Source organism: Triticum aestivum, chromosome 7D (assembly GCF_018294505.1).
Source record: "Triticum aestivum cultivar Chinese Spring chromosome 7D, IWGSC CS RefSeq v2.1, whole genome shotgun sequence".
Lineage (NCBI taxonomy): Eukaryota > Viridiplantae > Streptophyta > Magnoliopsida > Poales > Poaceae > Triticum > Triticum aestivum.
This window is the reverse complement of record NC_057814.1, coordinates 266296164-266314276: the sequence shown is the minus strand read 5'-3', so window position 1 is coordinate 266314276 and position 18113 is coordinate 266296164. Positions and strand designations below refer to the sequence as shown.

General features: G+C 48.9%; 2 protein-coding genes across 2 annotated transcripts; both read right to left on the bottom strand.

Moving 5' to 3' along the window:
- Positions 1-8910: 8910 nt before the first annotated feature.
- LOC123170193 (uncharacterized) lies at positions 8911-11453 on the bottom strand. Its single transcript, XM_044588025.1, has one exon. It carries the CDS (start codon positions 9757-9759, stop codon positions 9052-9054), a length of 708 nt encoding a protein of 235 aa, XP_044443960.1. The 5' UTR covers positions 9760-11453; the 3' UTR covers positions 8911-9051.
- Positions 11454-15267: 3814 nt separating this feature from the next.
- Positions 15268-16498, bottom strand: LOC123170192 (uncharacterized). The gene has a single exon (XM_044588024.1). It carries the CDS (start codon positions 16496-16498, stop codon positions 15557-15559), a length of 942 nt encoding a protein of 313 aa, XP_044443959.1. The 3' UTR covers positions 15268-15556.
- Positions 16499-18113: the final 1615 nt, after the last annotated feature.

The window sequence follows — 18113 nt, the reverse complement described above, 5'->3', positions numbered from 1 at the left end:
AGTGCTATTCATTTGTGTGGCATCGCTAGCTGGCCCTTATCGACGGCAAATCTCGAGACCATTGTCGGGGATATCTAGCGACATATGACAGGGGGTGGCTTATCATGGAGGGGGACAAGAGTACGTCGCCGGGCTCTAGAAGCGGGAGTGAGCGAGACCTCGAATGCCTACGAGTCTTACCCAGGTTCGGGGCTCTCCGTGGAGATAACACCCCTAGTCCTGCTCTGCGGGGTCTCCGCATGATGACTATCGTCAATAGAGTAGCTACAACTGTGCTCCTTGAGTTGTTTCGGCTAGAGGAGGAAGAAGGGCAAGGCTAGCTCTATCTTCTCTTTCTATGGGTGAGTGTATGATGGCCAGGGTTCTGAATCCTTTGCATGGGTGAGCCTGGGGGGTTTATATAGGCCTACCCCCCAGGGGTACAATGGTAATCCGGCCGGGTGTAGGACCCGGCCGTCAGTGTCTCTGGCCGCCGGCTTCTCCGCCGACTGCTGGGGCCCGCCGCTTGGTGGGTCCCGCCGGCTGCCGTGAACTCGGCTGACAGGTAGGGCCCGTCGCCTGCGGGCCTGGTTGACTGCTTTATACTGTAGCCTCGCCCCTGATGATGGAGGCCTTGTCGGGGGGCGCATGGCTACAGTCCCACCGCCTGGCGGGCGCTCACGGTAGCCACACCCCGTCTCATCGGATTAATGGGGCGCAGACTCCGAGGGGAAGGAGGGCCGCCTGCTAGGAGTCGGCCCGCCCTCGAGGCCGCCTGCTTGGGATTCGCCGCCTGCTAGCGGCTCGCGGACAGGTAGGGGCCGCCGCCTGCGAGCCGTACCGATCGCCCATCGTGGGAGCATGGCTATCCCTGACGTAGATGATGTCATGGGTTGTGTGGCAACAGTGCCGCGCTGGGCGAGGGGTGTCCGCTTGGTACACCCGCATTGTGGCCACGTTCCGCCCTGGATTCGGGGGTGGCAGGTCGTACTGCAGCCATGCCCCGTCTCGTCGTGGTTAAGTGGCTGCAAACTTTAAGGGGACGAGGGGCCGCCTGCTAAGAGCTCGCCGCCTTCTGGCAGCCGGCCCATCGGACCAGGCGGACCAAAGGGTCGGCCTTTCGTCCGGGAGGTGTGAGGGGCGCAGCTAGCCCCGATGTCTTGAAATGCCATGGGGTGCCGATGAGGCTAACCGTGGTCAATTACTCCGACAACCATCCCTGTGACGTTCTTGTCAATTCAGTTTTCAGTTGAATTTGGTGCATCCGTGCATCTAGGTAACTATAATTGATTTGCATCGTGCTGTCATGCTACTCCATTATATTGATTCCACACGGCCAGCAATTATATGCACGAACTCCTCACGAGAAAAGAAATATTTTATATGCACGTACTCATTACAACTCTACATTAGTAATATGAAGTCGGGACCTTTTTAAAAACACAAGTGCAGATCCTGCAATTGATAAGAGATCATCAATATCATTCTTTGTATTTGCATCATGGCCTCGTGCTTTCCCTCTAAAACATAATAACGTTACTGCAAGGTTCAGAGTCTCATGAGGACAATAAAGAATCTTCCAAGTACTAGAAGGGTTGGACACGCTTTGCTGCGCCGTTGAGGTTGTTGGGTATCTTAAAAAAATCCACTCTGTTTCAAAATGCAATGTGTATTGCTTTTAAAAAAATCAAACCCTTTTAACTTTGATCAAATTTGTAGATAAATATATCAAAATAAATAATATCAAATCGGTATTATTAGATTCATCATGAAATGGGTTTCCATATTTTTTTGTTTAATATTGTGGATGTCGATATTTTTGGCTCTAAACTTGGTCAAAGTCAAAGGAATTTAACTTAACAAAAAACTAATACCCCTTATATTTTTGAATTGATGGTACATTTAGTTCGGCGGGGCAGGGAGATGATGGAGTGTTTTTTTATAACACAGTGATTTGGTGGGCCTTTTGCGGTGTGATTTTGTGTTATCCGCTAACAAACCCACATTTATGTGGGGAAATTTCTACGTAGGTACCTGCATGTATTATATTGATGCTACGGTATCGGATGGTGGAGTTTTTTTCTAGGTGGTGGGAGGGCACGCAAGATTGGTATGTTTCTATAGGCCAGTTGTTGCTGATTGATTTGAAAAATCATTGTCCCGGGCTACCACTTCGCTAAAATTACAGAACCGTGGAGACCCGCTCCCCGCTCCTAAGGTTCCCCCGCCGCCGCCGCCGGCTCCCCGCGCGGAGCCGCGGCGGCGGCGGCCGGAGCCCGCCGGAGCTGCCAACCCCTTCCCCCTCTCGTTCCCCTTTTCCTCCCCCCGCCCCCTCCATTCCCCGGGCTCCACGAGCGAGGCGGCCGGGGGCCCTTCCCTCGCACCTCTCCAGCTCTCCCCTACGTCCCTCCCTCCTCCCGCCGCCGTCAGCGTGCGCCGCCGGTCCATGAGGTGCTGGCGGCGGTGGGCATGCGTCTCCCCGCGCGCGGCCCTCCCCTGCTCGGGCGGTGATGGTCGGCGGCGGTGCGCCTCGGCCGGCTTCGGTGCTGCCCGTCGGTGGTGACGCCGCGGGCCGTGATGGTTCTCGACACGGCGGTGCGGCCGTTGGCCACGGGGCGGCGCGGTGGCGCTGGGCCTGGCGGTGCCCGCCCAGCCCAGATCTGGGCCATTTTGGGCCTCTTCCAGGTTGGGCGGGCCGGTGGCTCGGTGTTCGGCAGCGTCGTTCCCTGTTGGTGGCGTGGTGGCGGTGGTCTCGGGCGGTGAGGGCTTCGTCGATCGGTGCGCTGCAGCGTGGTGACAGGACTGTCCGGGTCCAAGTGGACCCGGTCGGGCATTCGGTGCCCGGCAAGTCCTTGTCGCCGTGTCCGGTCGGCCCCGCTGAGGCGGTGGAGGCTGTCCCCTCCCTCCGGTCGCGTTGTGGCCACTCCCGTGGCCGTTGTTCCCTTTCCATCTCCAGGTCTCGTGTTGGCAGCTCCAGTGAGGCGGCGAGGGTTGCCCGGTAATCGTGGTGGCACACGCTGGTCGGCGGATGTTGGTGTGATGCATGTCGAAATGCCTGGGGTGGTGGTGGTGGTCGTGGATCCGGAGAAATCCATGTCGGCTTGTCTGGCACCGACGTGGTGACGCCTGCAGGCGCCATCGGTCCCTCCTGAGGGGCATCGGGTGTATCCTTTCCCCACTATCCCCCGTGTACCGGGTTAAACCCTAGAACTTGTTCGGGCAACAACCGCGACGCCGTCCCATCCCTTCTTGAAGGTGTTACTTGGTGCACGGCGCTTCGGGATGCTGGGAGCGTGGTGGTACTTCTTCGGAGGGTGCAGCGGTTGCCGGGCTTCCTTTCTCCGTTGATCTGCCGATGTCGGCATTTATTTCTCTTCTTTTTCTTCTTGTTTTTCCTTTTGGGCTCTGCTGTGCTGTGGCCCTAGCAAACTGGATGTATCAGCTGTCTGCTTTATATATAAAGCGGGGGGAAACCCTTTATCGTGAAATCATTGTCCCGATCAAAATAGTAAACCAAATCTAAAATTGAATACCTCAATCGAATGAAAGAGCTTCAAAATTGGAGAACATAGTGAATTAAAATAATTGAATGAGAGAGCTCCTCGAGAAATTGTTGACCCGGTCTAAATCGAGTGACCCAATTGTAAATTGAACACATTAATTAATTGTGATGACTTAAAAATTAGGAAGCATAGTGTATAGTATAAAGAAATAAATGGGAGAGCTTTGAGAAATTGTAGACCCGGTCAAAATCGGGTGAACCAATTCCAATTGAAGACCTCAATTGATTGTGAGGCCTTAAAATTTAGGGAGCTTACAATTGTTGACCCGGTCAAAATCGAGTTGAACCAATTCTAAATTGAAGACATCAATTAATTGTGAGGCCTTAAAAATTAAGGAGCATGGTATAAAAGAATTGAATGAGAAAGCTTTGAGAAATTGTTGACCCGGTCAAAATCGGGTGACCCAATCTCAATTGGAGACCTCAATTGAATGTGGGCTCTTTAAAACTAGGGAGCTTAGTATTATAGAGGATATCCATTTTGCGGGGTATTCCTACCTTTATTTTAGCTACTTGTGGTTATTGTTAACCTCATGTAAAAGAGTCTGGTACAGAGGCCGGGGCTACCCCTTTCGAGAAAAAAAAGTAGAAGAGTCTGGTAGTCTTGTTCTGTGGTAATGATCTCACCCAATCAGATTAGAGAATGGATGCGGATGAGCTTTACTGTTACTGAAGCAGTGTTACCTAAAGCCAGTCTGATAAATTTTAACATGCGGGACTTTTGAGCAGCTACTCCACTAGTACAGGAAAGCTTAGTAGTGGCATACCAAAATGGCCATTAGTGGTGTGTTTGTGTGTGTGTGTAGGGGGGGCTAATATGGCACCACTGATAAATGTTACTAGTACCATATCACACACGAAGGCCTCGTGTTGCTCCCCCGCGAGCGCCTGGGTGGCAAACCCTAACCGCCGTCCACCACCACTCATCCTCTCGAGAGTTGCCCATCTGGGCCGTGCTAGCCCGCTCGGCCCGTTAGCACGCCGGCACGACACGCCACGCCAGGGGCCATGCTTGGGCCTGGAAGCTGGGCACGCGGGCCGGGACGGCACAACCCAGGATGGCCTAAAAGAACATCCCAATAGACCAGAGCTGGCCCAAAAAACAGCAGTTCAAACAACACGTGGGCCTATCGTGCTTGGTGTTCCACCGTGTCGGCCTGAATAGCAGCTGGGCCATCCCGGGCGAACAACACGTGGGCCTACTATGCTTGGCGTGCCGCCGTGTCGGCCCGAATAGCAGCTGGGCCATCCTGGGCCAACAACATGTGGGCCTACCGTGCTTGGCGCGCCGCCATGTCGGCCCGAATACAGTTGGGCCTTCCTGGGCCTGAGTGCCCAGCATGAGGGCCGGCCTAGCATGGCTCGTTTACTAACCACGCCGGGCACAATTAACATGGGCCGGGCCGGGCTGGTCCGTTTGGAGAGCTCTGGTCCTCCCCTCAGGCCGCCAAGCAAAGCCCGCGCGGCATCGGCGTGCCCCTTTCTCACGCTTTGGCATGGATGGGGACGGCGCGTGGCGTTTCAACCATGCAAAGGAGCATAGCTGCGTGGCGCGGAGGCGCAAGGAGTCACGATCCGTTGGAGGTTTTACCCAAGTTCAGGCCTTGTGATGGGTAATACCCCTAGTCCTGCTTTGCGTATATTGGTACGAGCTTACAACATACATGTTGTGGGTAGATTGGATATCCCCTACCTGGAAAGGGCTCTTGATGCCTTATATAGGCATCCTACTATTAGTAAACTAGGAAGTTATCTTTGGGCTATCCCCCACAATCCGATCTCGTATAGTTACAAGGAGCATATCTCCCGCCACAGTCTGATCCGAGAAATAGTGTCCCTTTTCTTATCTGCTCCGAGTGTCGTCTTTGGTGCATCGTGTTGTAGGCCAAGGAGTCCATAGACACTCACTAGTCGACTTAGTCTATCCACGCTTGTTGGGTATAGCATGCGATATCTCATCCATAATAATCGACACCTAAGCAATCTTGGTAGAAAAGCTTAAAACTTGGCCACTAAAATTTGAGTAGATTTTTAATACGTCTATACAAAAGTTATCTCTTTGCAGTTCAGTTGAACCCTCCGAGCCGGCCATTTGGTGACTCAAAGTTGCACATAAAAGTGTGTAATGTTCAGATTTTGAGTCTAGCTTATATATACCCCATGTCTATCCCACCAGGCTGAATAGTTTTATTTCAAATATCCACTTATAAGAGAGAACCTTTAAGTCTTATGCTGAGCCAAATAACATTCTACTCCAACATTCATGCCAAACTTTAAATATGTCTTCTACTTCTTGGTTTCTAGGCAATCTGTTAGCCACCCAACCTCTCTCTCTCTCGAAACGGGCTTTCACCCCGCTTTATATATAAAGCAAAAACCCGAACAAAGTACATGGCCGAACGATACAAGGTGGTGAGGTAGCCTGCATACAGTGCCGATCCCAAGAAATCGGAACATGCGAGACACATGCGACTATGCTACCAACATAAAGCACAGGAAGAACTTAGAACAACGCCACGCTACATCCTATAACACCTAAGCTCCACGACAACACCCCCATGAGGGAAAACGGCGTTGACCGCCGCTGCTGCCGAGTCCACACCGGATAAAGGTTTTCACCTGGAACCTAGACATGAAGAGGAGCACCATGACGATGTCTTCAAGAAGAAAGCGGCACCCGCGAGCGTCGCCGCCGTCCGCGAAAAAGCACAGAGCTTTCACTCAGTACCTCCCCCGTGCCACCAGGAGGTCTCCAGGACAAGCGCGCTGAGGACAGAACTCTAGATCCGGATCGGGGCGCCGCCACTACCAAAGGCAGAGAACGGCCCAAGCCACCAACTGCTCCCGCCCGCCGCCCACACGACCGAGGGGGATCGCCACCACTGTCGCCATGGCGCCCGCCGGAGAGCCAACCATGCAGACCGCCTTCCAGGGCCGCCGCCCCGACATCCAAGGCCGGAAACCTCGCCATCCGCCCACTTCACAACGCACTAGCCACGGTAGGAGGAGTAGAAGTACACCATCCACTCCTAGCCCGACATCAGGCACTAGATCTGGGTCAGCACCTCCACGGTAGGAAGCGCCCACACCTGCGTCCCCAACCAGTCCCGGTGGACCAGGGGGACACGATCCAGTGCCTGTCGGCGGCCACCAGGAAGCAAGCCCCGGCCATAGCCCTATGACATTGGCCCAGGCAAGCACTCACGACGCCACACTCGTGGCCATCGTTGCCGATCCGCCAGACGGAGTAGCAACGTCACGACCACCTCCACCTCGCACCGTGCCCACGAGGAGGCAGACCTCGCCCGTGGACACCACCCGGACCGAGCCCACCATCCCTGCCCAGAGTAAGAACCTCCGACCCGCCTCGGGCCCTGAACTGGTTCGCCCAAGCGCGAGTCCTGGATCCAAGACGCCCACGGTCCGGATCAAGGAGAAGGAATGGCGCCACCACCGCCCGGCGCTGCCTATCGGAATCATGCCGCCATATCTGCGACGACGAGGACCCTGCAGGACGGCACCACCGTCACCACGCCCACCACAGCAACCCGCAAGGGACACCACCACCACCCCGCGCCGCCCGCTGTATAGCAGGCGCCAAAGGAGGTGGCTTGCATACAGCCAGCACGCCATCGCCAGGGGCGAGACACACAGCCCGACATGCCCACACCCCCAGCCTACTGGATCCGCGCCGGAGCAGACCACTCCCGCCGCCACCACCTTCCAGAGCCCCTGCCGGAGCTCCAGCCACCTCCTGCGCCGCGAGCACGCCACCCGGGGCCAGATCTGGCCGGACCTGGCCAGGGAACCACCTGCACGCCGCCGCCGAAGCCAACCTCGTCGCAACCGCCGCGCCAAAGACCGGCAGCAGCCAGCCACCGCGCCGCCGTAGCCTCACGAGCCAGCGATCCACTCGCCCGTAGCTGCGACGAGGGGCCCGCGCCAGCCCCAAGCCCCTACTCGAGCAGCCGTCCTGCGCCAGCACGCGCCGAGCAGAGAGGCACAAGGGCCCCGCTGCCACCTACGCCTGGCGGCGCCTCGTGGCGGCAGCGAGGGAGGAGGGCCGGGAAGGGAAGGGAGGTGCCCGGGCGCTAGTGATTGCCCCCGGTCGTCCACGGGGGCGATGCGGGGGAGGAGAGGTGAAAGGGGATCTGGTCCCGATGGCTTTGCCTGGAGGAGATTATCTTTTGAAGCACAAGCAAGAGATTCATCATCAAGCAAGTGTATCTTGTTACTTTGGGAGGGTGTGCGCCTCCTAGATTGGCTAGGTGTGTTTGGAGCCTTCAATGTGTAAATGAACCAAAAAGTTTGTGAGGGCTAGGAGATCGCCTACTTCATAAAGATCTATCCCAAGTGAGGCTTGACTGTTGTGGTTCATACGCGATGGTGGTATAGGTTGGTAAGTGTTTTGTGTATCCTTAGTAGGCGACGCTACCAACACTTTCACCTTTGTGGTACTTAGTCTTAGAACCTTTGTGATTTGAACCTCTGCCAGAGTATGATGGCGCCAACCATCCAAACCTTTAGGAACAATCAGGGTTTGCGATCTCTCTCCCAAACTCTCTTACCTTACTTGCAAGTTTTGCTTCCACACTATACTCTTTCGTAGTTTTGCATGTGTATGGTGTTAGGCATCTTTTTGCTAAGCTTAAAATTTGTGAAGATTAAAATTGACTAGATTTTTAGGTGGTTACTACTGTTAGTCTATTCAACCCCCCTAGACTCCAAACGATCTTACACATCCTCTACTAGGTTCGAAAAAAATCCCACCAATACAACGTGATGGTAACACATGTTGAACATGCCTTACGCCACATGTCACCACTAAATTTGGCATAACCTTTGTAAAGGGTAACCGCTAACTAGTGATTGTGATGAAACTACAACATTCAAAATCAAAACTGATGCAATATAAACTTAAGGAAACGAACAATTTTTGAAAACTATTAAGAAAATTTCAATAAAGTGTTTCACATGACTATATGCACTATCATGTATGTGCACAAATGATATGGATTCCAGAAAATTTTCAAATTGTTTTGCAACCACCACGCCTTGCCAACAAACAAATTGAAGTTGTTATCTCTTTTATTGTAATTGTGTTTTTAATGCTGGATGCAAATAGAAACAAAGCAATGGCAGGCTAGGCTGTGTGGCCGTGAAGAAAATCTGGTCAGCATGTTATCCATTTGCAAGCTTGCCTTGTAGTTTGGACCTGTCATGTCAGTGAAAGATGCTAAACCAAAATCATGAGATTAAGCAGGTGTTAGGCAACGTGGCTACATTGATATACATGGTACGAACAAGAAGGTAGTTATGGACCAGCGCGGAATCTCAGAAGCATGGAAAGGTTGAATTCACAGTATGAGTTCGATCAAAACTTTTGTTTCCTTTCTGTATGGAGTATTCTGTACATTTCTACATATATACACACACTGAGAAAGATCAGCAATCCTTTAAAAGGTGGAAGCCAATCGCACGGTGCAAGAGTAGCACATGTTGAAGAGTATCTATGAGCTAAGAATGTTTAGGAGAGTAACTCTGCTCTGGAGCAATCTCCGGAACAGAATTCCTGCTCCAGCCTCAAGATCTCCAACACTGCACTCTAGGACCTGCAACTGCTCCTCCTTGCAAACAACCGAATTCTTCTTCTGGAATGCCTTGGAGACGAGAGACCATTTTGGCACTGCGATTTGCTTGGACAAGAGGTGTACTGTTGACTCGAGGAGAGAGGCGGTGATCTCCCTAGCCTCGCTCAACAGCCTGACCATCCTGCAGTCCTCCTTCTCAGATGTAACCTTCTTCGCGGCCTTCTTGAAATGTTTCTTCGCCTTCTTCACCAGGCGGGTGTAAGACTGGATCTTGACTTGAGCAGCGGTGTCATCTCCTTTTCTGGTCGCCACTTGCAGATCTTGGATAATGGCCTTCAACTCGGTGAAGTCCTCATGCATAGCATTGCAGAGATCCAGTAGCTCAAGGGAGCACTCGGTTTCACCTTCCAACATCTTCCTTTGCTGGGAAGAGCAAATTTGATTGCTTGGAAGGCACATGATCTCTTCAATGGTGCTGTAGATGTCTCCAAGCCTCCTCAAACCATCAGAGATTGTCTCGATGGTCATGGAGGGTGAAGAGATGCTTGCCTCTAGGCTGAGCAGCTCCTCTTCAACCTTGGTGTGAGGCCTAGAAGGCAAACTAACTGATCTAAGATGGCAAGCCATATCTGTTGCTAAGACTCTTTCCTCTGTGTTGAGTACTTGAGGTTTGAAGATATGAGAATGAGAGAGCACCTTTCGGTTTGATGTGTTTAGCCTTCTTCTCAGGCCTATTTATACAGAGGAACTGTATGATACAGCGCCATTAGAATGGTAGACACAAGGAATCATGCCAACTCATCTCCACAGTTTTGTATACCAAGTTTGTGAGATCTGGTGCAACATTTGGAATCTTAGCCCATGTGTAGTTCAAATTCTTTAGTGCAGTAGCTATTCTTCCAATGAGATATCACATTGTCATGTTCCATTAATTGGCGACAAGAATCAACCGGTGGTTTGCTCTATTGGTGGATCTTGACATAATTTTGCATGGTGTCCTAACCGAGTATGGGTTGGTGCATACGTGTTATCTAGTTATTATATATTTATTGATTTGAATAGGTGTGATGTGTCGCACAACCCATGCTACTTGCTTGCTGAACCTTGGATATTCGAGTTGGCTTGATTTGGCCATGGATAGCAAGATCCACTGTACAAGGATCCTTTGCTTGTTGCTGAGCAACACATGGCATCTGAATAACATGGCCATCTTGTAGAGAAACATTCCAAAACTCGGTTTGAACAGTATGGTACCAAGTTTATATTACCTATGGTTTGAACAGTATGGTTCTAAAATAGATGACTCAACTTTATATTAACTGTAGTACAAAGTTAGTACAAAGTTGGGTCATCTATTTTGGAACGGAGGGAGTATTAGCTTGTATGACGGCCAGCAATGATGAGCATTTCTGAGTAACTGTATTTTCTGAAGATCCGTCTGAGTTAAATGCTCCAGAGTAGTTTTTTCTTGAAGATGCTGTCCAAGCTATCAGCAGCATAAACAGTAAACTGATCCTCTAATAGATCGGTATCTGGAACCATAGGTAATGTATCATTCAGAAAAGGAACTCTGCTCTGATCAATCTCCTCAACAAAGTCTAAGCACTGCCCTAAGAACAACGAAACTCCAGTTTCAGTATTTGCTCCTTGCTGCATAGAAGTGAACTTAGAGACAAGATACCGCTTGTTATACTCAGCATCGCAATTTACTTCAGTAGGAGCCGCGTGGGTGACTGAAGCATTGAAGCAACGACCTCTCTTGCTCCAGCCAACAGTTTGACCACCCTGCAACCCTCCTTGTCAGCTGAAGGAGATTTCTTGTTGATCTTCTCCCACTGTTTTGGCGCCATCTTGGTCAGACGGATGAAGGACTGTATCTTGGTCTGAGAGCCAATGCAATTTCCTGAGTGCTTGTCTTGAGCTAAGAAAAGCTCTCTAGGATGGCATTGCAGATGTCGATCAGTGCAAGATAGTGCCGTAGCTCGAGCTCCACAGCTTACCTTTGTTGCTCTGGCAAAGGATAATTTGGGTGCATATGATCTCCTCGATGCTATTGTACACAAGTACACACCTCCTGAAGTCATCGAACATTGTTTCAATGGTAGCCGAAGGTGAAGAGATCTTCGCCTAGAGAGAAAAGAAGTTTTGCTGGCTAGCCATGGCTGGAATGGGGGATGGTGTGGTGTGCTTTCTATGTATCTGGAAACGGAAGAGAGATTCAGAGAAAAGAAATTTTGCTGCAATGGTGCTTAACCGGTATGGTTTGCCTCTCTATATAAGCACAAGCCTTGCAAAGGCTGGCCTTGCAGACAACAGGAATCTCGTTGCTAATGGGATGCTGCGCTGCTGCCACCCATCTCCACGACAAGCTGATTTTTCTTTTGTTATGTCTGATCAGTGTAAGTAGTATCTTGAACTATTCGCCTCTGGTTGAGCTTATGGGCACCTTGTCATGTCTCCACTATGGGCAGCAAAATCATCTGCACGAGCGTGCAGTTTGATGTCAGATCCAGATCCAGATCATGAGATTGGTGAGCTGGTGGAGAGAAAGAGCTAGCTGTTGCTTATTGGTGGTGGGGAAACAGTTGACTTCACCTTTGAGCTCCAACGCTACACGATGTGTTTGTCTGGTGAGCATCGCTGGCATGTTTCCACTAGGGCTATTAACTACCTCATGTGATCCGTTGCAACCTAAGGGTGCATTAGGTGCTCCTAACTAGGCCTAACACGTTCTCATGTCTTAAGCTACTGACAGCAATGAAAGGCGCGGCAGTTTACTCGATTATTGCTTGTTCTCGTCATACGTGCTAGCTCAAATAGTTTTTTAATTGGGAATCCTAATTAATTGTTATGTAGTGCTAACTTGGCATGCTATTTCGAGGAGAGCAACATCCTTTCTATTACATAGTGTTGAGGTCTTGATGAGCATAGCATGCAATTGGCATGACCATCTCATTAACTCACACCAAAGTGTTGCAGGTATAAACTGGAAGAAATAAATACATATTACTTCCGTAACAGTCAATAGTGAAAATATTCTGAGTGAATTTGCCAGATTGCAACTAAAAATAATATGATCAATCACATCGTACTTAGTTATATGACAGCAATGCAAGATTTATCATCTGAACTGAATAACAATGTAGATATATACCAAAATCTTAACTGAGCATACCATGGCTAGTCGATTTATGTGCTAAGAAGGAAATCTGGCTAGTCGATTTATGTGCTAAGTACAGCCATCAATCATGTTGGCTTCGGCCTGGCATGTCCCATGCATGACCAGTGAGATCCACAAAATAAGGATCGTGTACTAACCATGAATCTTAAGGCAGGTATGACGCAACCAGTAAATTTGCAATGTTAACTTGTGAAAGAAACGTGCATGTAGGTCTAACATCATTGACGTTATCGTTTACCGCAAAAATGTAACCTGTAAAACAAACCGCTTAGTTCCTATAATTAGCAGAACCAAACAAATACTTAGATGGATTGACAGCATAGCATTTTCTTTTGTCATGCATATCCATCACAAAGCCCTAGAGAGATTATATTGATTTTTTTTTGAAACTATGATGATTTTTATAGCAAATTCGGAAACTATACACCCTAATGCAGAAAAATCAAAAGTATCACCCTGTCGGCCTCATGTTGGCCGAAGAGAGACTTTTCGGCCAACCGTTGGCCAAAAAGGACTTCGGCCAACAGTTGGCCAAAGAGTCCCTCTTCGGCCAACACCTGCTCTACTGTTTTAGAAAATTCATATCAATTAGGATTTTTTGTATTTTAATTTGATTCTTTTTTCATTAGATTAGAAATTTTATGAAGTTTATGTAGATATCAAGTTTGACTAGATTTGAAAGTTTGAATTTGAATTTTCATGAATTTGCTCAAATCACTAGATTGCCTATAATTTGAGCTAGGAGTATTTTTTCAGATGATTCTTTTTGCTACTGGTTCTTTGTGACTTTGTTTATCAGTAGTAATTAATTGACGAATTTTATAATTATTTAAAATTAGGTTTTTATGAAAACAGTTCTGTTTTAGTGTTTTATAGGTTTTATGCCATTTCTTTTAATTTTAATTGCTTTAAATTGTTTTCTTTAGTTTTTTTGACATATTCTTTTTGTTTCTGTTTAGTTATCAGTAGCAATTTTATTTGTAGTATTTTTTTGTATTTTATTTCTTTTATCCTACTAGAAAACTTGTTTTGAGCTTCATAGGAGTTTATATTTAAAAGTTCCTTATAAATCCTGTACAACCATTGCCGTTTTATACATGAAAAAAAAATACTTTTCCGCAATCTTTTTCCCTCCATTTTCTTTCCTGCCATCTTCTTTGCCGCCATTTTCTTTCCCGCCATTCTCTCCCGCCACACTAAGGAGTGCTGCATCGACGGAGGATGACTATGATGCCTTCATGTGGAGTGTGAAACACTGTGTGAGAGAAGTCATAAGTGTGAAACACTCTCCGATGATGATGACGAAGCTGCAAACACTTATGACTTCTCTCAGACAGTGTTTCACACTCTACCAGCAGCACCGACGCAGGAGACACAGACCGTGTCAGACGATGTTATCTACGGTCGTGGACAACATGAGGCTCGTTTAATAAGTTGAGAAGTGAGGATGGCGAGAAAGAAGATGGCGGGAAAGAAGATGGCGGGAGAGAATGGCGGGAAAGAAAATAGCGGGAAAGAAAATGGCGGGAGAGAATGGCAGGAAATAAAATGGCGGGAGAAAATGGAGGGAGAGAATGGCGGCAAATAAAATGACGGGAAAGAAAATGGCAGGAGAAAATGGAGGCAAAGAATGGCAGGAGAGAATGGCGGGAGAAAATGGCGGCAAAGAAAATAGCGGGAGAAAATGGAGGGAAAGAACAACGGGAAAGAAAATGGAGGATAAAAGAAATAAAATACAAAAAAATACTACAAATAAAATATCTACTAATAACTTAACAGAAACTAAAAGAATATGTCAAAAAATAAAGAAAACAATTTAAAGCAATTAAAATTAAAAGAAATAGCACAAAACCTATATAACACTAAAACAGAACTGTTTTCGTGAAAACCTAATTTTAAATAATCTTAAAATTCCCCAATTAATTACTACTGATAAACAAAGTCACAAAGAACCAGTAGCAAAAAGAACCATCTAAAAAGAATACTCCTAGCTCAAATTATAGGCAATCTAGTGATTTGAGCAAATTCATAAAAATTCAAATTCAAACTTTCAAATCTAGTCAAACTTGATATCTACAAAAACTTCATAAAATTTCTAATCTAATGCAAAAAGAATCAAATTAAAATACTAAAAATCCTAATTGATATGAATTTTCTAAAACAGTAGAGAGCCGAAGAGGGACTCTTTGGCCAACTGTTGGCCGAAAAGTCCTTTTTGGCCCGCGGTTGGCCGAAAGTCCCTCTTCGGCGAATGGTAGGCCGAAAAGTCCCTCTTCGGCCAATGGTAGGCCAAAAAGTCCCTCTTCGGCCAATAGGAGGCCGACAGGGTGATACTTTTGATTTTTCTGCATTAGGGTGTATAGTTTCCGAATTTGCTATAAAAATCATCATAGTTTCAAAAAAAAGTCGATTATATTGATATCACAAAATTTGAAACAGGTCAAAATTTGGTTTCTCTTTCTACAGTTTCTGTACATTTGTACTCTATACATATGGAAAAACTGCATCAAGATCAGCTAATCCTCAAAAAGGCGGGTGCCAATCGCAGGGCATAGTGTGACGTGGAGTATCGAGAAACTCTGTTCTGAAATAATTTCCTGAACAATTTCCTGCTCCATTCTGAAGATCTCTTATGAGCATGTACAAAAACACGCTTTTGATGTGTGCCAATAAGCATATAAAACATTGGTTGTTGTTTGTGTACTGAGAATTACTATAGGAAAGGAACACAAACTTTGCGCCCTCGCAAGTTTGAATTCTTAATTAGGACTTGCCCAAATTATTGTTAATCCTGTAGGACAAAAGCAGAGTTGTGGCTCTAAATTACATGTTTGTGCTATTTTTTTGGCTTAAATGCTTAAATGATGCAGATGGTGATTATATTATAATTTGAGTTAACTAATTTGGACTTTGTTGCATTCTGAAGCAAGAAATATATTCACTTGTAGTGCCAGACTGCACAGCCATGTGGTGGTGGTGGAGACGTTGTGACTTTGATCTGGCATGTTTCATGCATTAGGAGCAAGATCGACTAACCAAGGATATCAAAATAAACTATACTCGGATCACAAACACATCTTCAAGCATGAAATGGTCTAATGGATCAAAACTTTGGTTTCTCTTTCTATATTTCCTGTACATTTATACTGTATAGTGTATACATATGGGAAACTTGTATGAAGATCAGCTATTCCTTAAAAGGCGGATGCCAACCACAGGGCGTCAAGAGTGACTTGGGAGTATCTATGAGCTAAGAATGTTGAGTAGAGAAACTCTGCTCTGGAGTAATTTCCTGAACAGATGTCCTGCTCCACTCTCAAGATCTCCGATACTGCACTCTAGCTCCTGCAATTGCTCGTCCTTGCAGACAACTGCCTTCTTTTTGTGAAATGCCTTGGAAACAAGAGATTGTTTAGGCATTTCAATTTGCTTCGACAAGAAATGTAGTGTGGACTCCAGCAGAGAGACAGATATCTCTCTGGCCTTGGTCAATAGCATGACCATCTTGCAATCTGCAGGAGTCTTTTTCGTGGTCTTCTTGAATTGATTCTTGGCCTTCTTCGCCAAGCGGGTGTAAGACTGGATCTTGGCTTGAGCAGCTGCATCATCCCCTTTTCTCAGAGCCATGTGCAGCTCTTGGATGATGACCTTCATTTCGATGAAGATCTCTTGCATGTTACTGTAGAGGTTCAACCACTCAAGAGAGCATTCCATCTCTCCATCCAACATCTTCCTCCGCTGAGAGGAGCTAACTTGATTGCTTGGTAGGCAAATAATCTCTTCAACACCATTGTAGATGTCTCCAAGCCTCCTCAGACCATCACACATCGTGCCGATGGTAATGGAAGAAGAGATACTTGCCTCTAGGCTCAGCAGTTCTTGTTCAACCTCGGTCTCATTGGCCTGAGGCCTAGAAGGCAAACTTATGGATCTCATGTGGAAAGCCATATCTAATCTGGAAGCTTTTGTATGTATTGTTGTGAAAGAGAGGAGAAGAGGAGAGCAACTTCTGGTTTGATGTACCATTGCCGAAAAAGGCTTTCGCCCCGCTTTATATATAAAGCAAAGATCCACATCATCCAATACAAACGCACGCCAACACCACACACACCCAAGGCAGGATACAAAAGCGCTGAGCGCAGCAACACCACCCCTAGCACACACCACGAAGAGATGAAGCCGCATATAACGAACCGTGGACTCCAAGGCGGTGCCTTCAGGAAGGATACGACACCGGAGCGCCGCCACCGCCTGATCCGAGGATCAGAGTTTCCCCCGGAGCCGCACGACGAGCGGTGAGAGCCGCGACGACGCCTTCAAGAAGGGAATGAGTTTCGCCGTCGCCGGTCTGTCCGAAGAAAGAGCAGGTTTTCACCCCGGCCAACACTCACCGCCGCCGAACGCTACACCCCGGCAACCACGCCGCCCACACGGCCATGGTCACCGGGCAGCGCCAAGACATGGGCTTTGCCCAAGAGCACCGTGCACCGCCACCAGGGCCGCCGCCCAGGCATCCAAGACCTTGACACCACCGCACCCGAGACCCGCCGCTACCCCAACCAAAGAGACGAGCAAAAAAGGATCCGCCTTTGCACCCCTGGCCCACCCCCAGCATCGAGACCCAACAGGTCGGCCAACACTGGCATCCATCGACCCATCCTGCAGCCCGGAGCGTGAGACGAGATCGGTCCTGCAGCACCGTGGGGCGGGGACGAGGTCAGTCCTGCTGCACCGTGCGCGAGACGAGCTCGGTCCGGCGGCACTGTGCGCGAGACGAGCTCGGTCCTGCTGCACCGGGCGCGAGACGAGCGATGAATCGTAGCTGGGAAAGGGCCAGCCCTTTGAAGGGAGAAGTGACCGAGCGCCGAGGAGATGGAGTGAAGGCCGAAACGGTCCGATCGCAGACAAGCCGACGCCGGAGAAGCTAGCCGCCGCTGCAAGCAGATCCGCCAAGCCACCATGGAACCGCCACGACACCGTGAGTCCATCACCGCCGGACCTCCACACGTTGCCGCCCACGGCCGGAGCAACGGCCACGCCCGGCCGCTGCCCTACCCGCGTCGCCCGGCGAGCTCATAGCGCCGGAGTCGCCGGGCACGCACCACCGCCACCACGCGCCGCCGGCCGACCCCCACCACCAGATCCGGCTGGATCCAGCAGGGGCCGACCGCGCGCCACCTCCCGAGATGGGAGCGCCGCAGCCGCCCCGCCACGCACGAGACCCAGGGCACCGGCGCGCCGCCACCAGCCGGCTGCCCCGCGAGCCCGCCTCCGAGCTGCTGAACCCCGCGAAGTCCAGCACCGCAGAAGAGGCCTATATATACAGAAGTGTATAAGCAGTAGCAGTCCACTGGTAGACATGAAGAATCGCGCCATTACATCTCCCAGATGCTGTCTTCTATGGCTTGAGATCTGGCAGCAACATCTCAATTACAACAGCCAGGTCGTCTCATGTTTAGTACATTTTTTAGTGTGTCCACTGTCCTAGAGATGAGCCATCCTATTATCATGTTCCAACAATCAGCAGCAAGAACCAGCAGTGTGGTGAAGTCTGGCGGTCGATCTTGGTATTATTGCGTGCTCATGACATTTTTTAATGGATTGCTAACGAAGCATATTTAGCTGTGAGCGTGTAATGCTGGCTGCCGCCCTGTCGTCAGTTCGGGTATTTTCTTTGGTGGAAACTCTTGCCAATCACAAACTGAAGCTTCGTGCGCTGGTGTTGGCATGCTATGGTGATAGAAAACATGATCCGCTTGACAAGGATCATGGGCAGGTTATTGGACCAATATTATCCCTA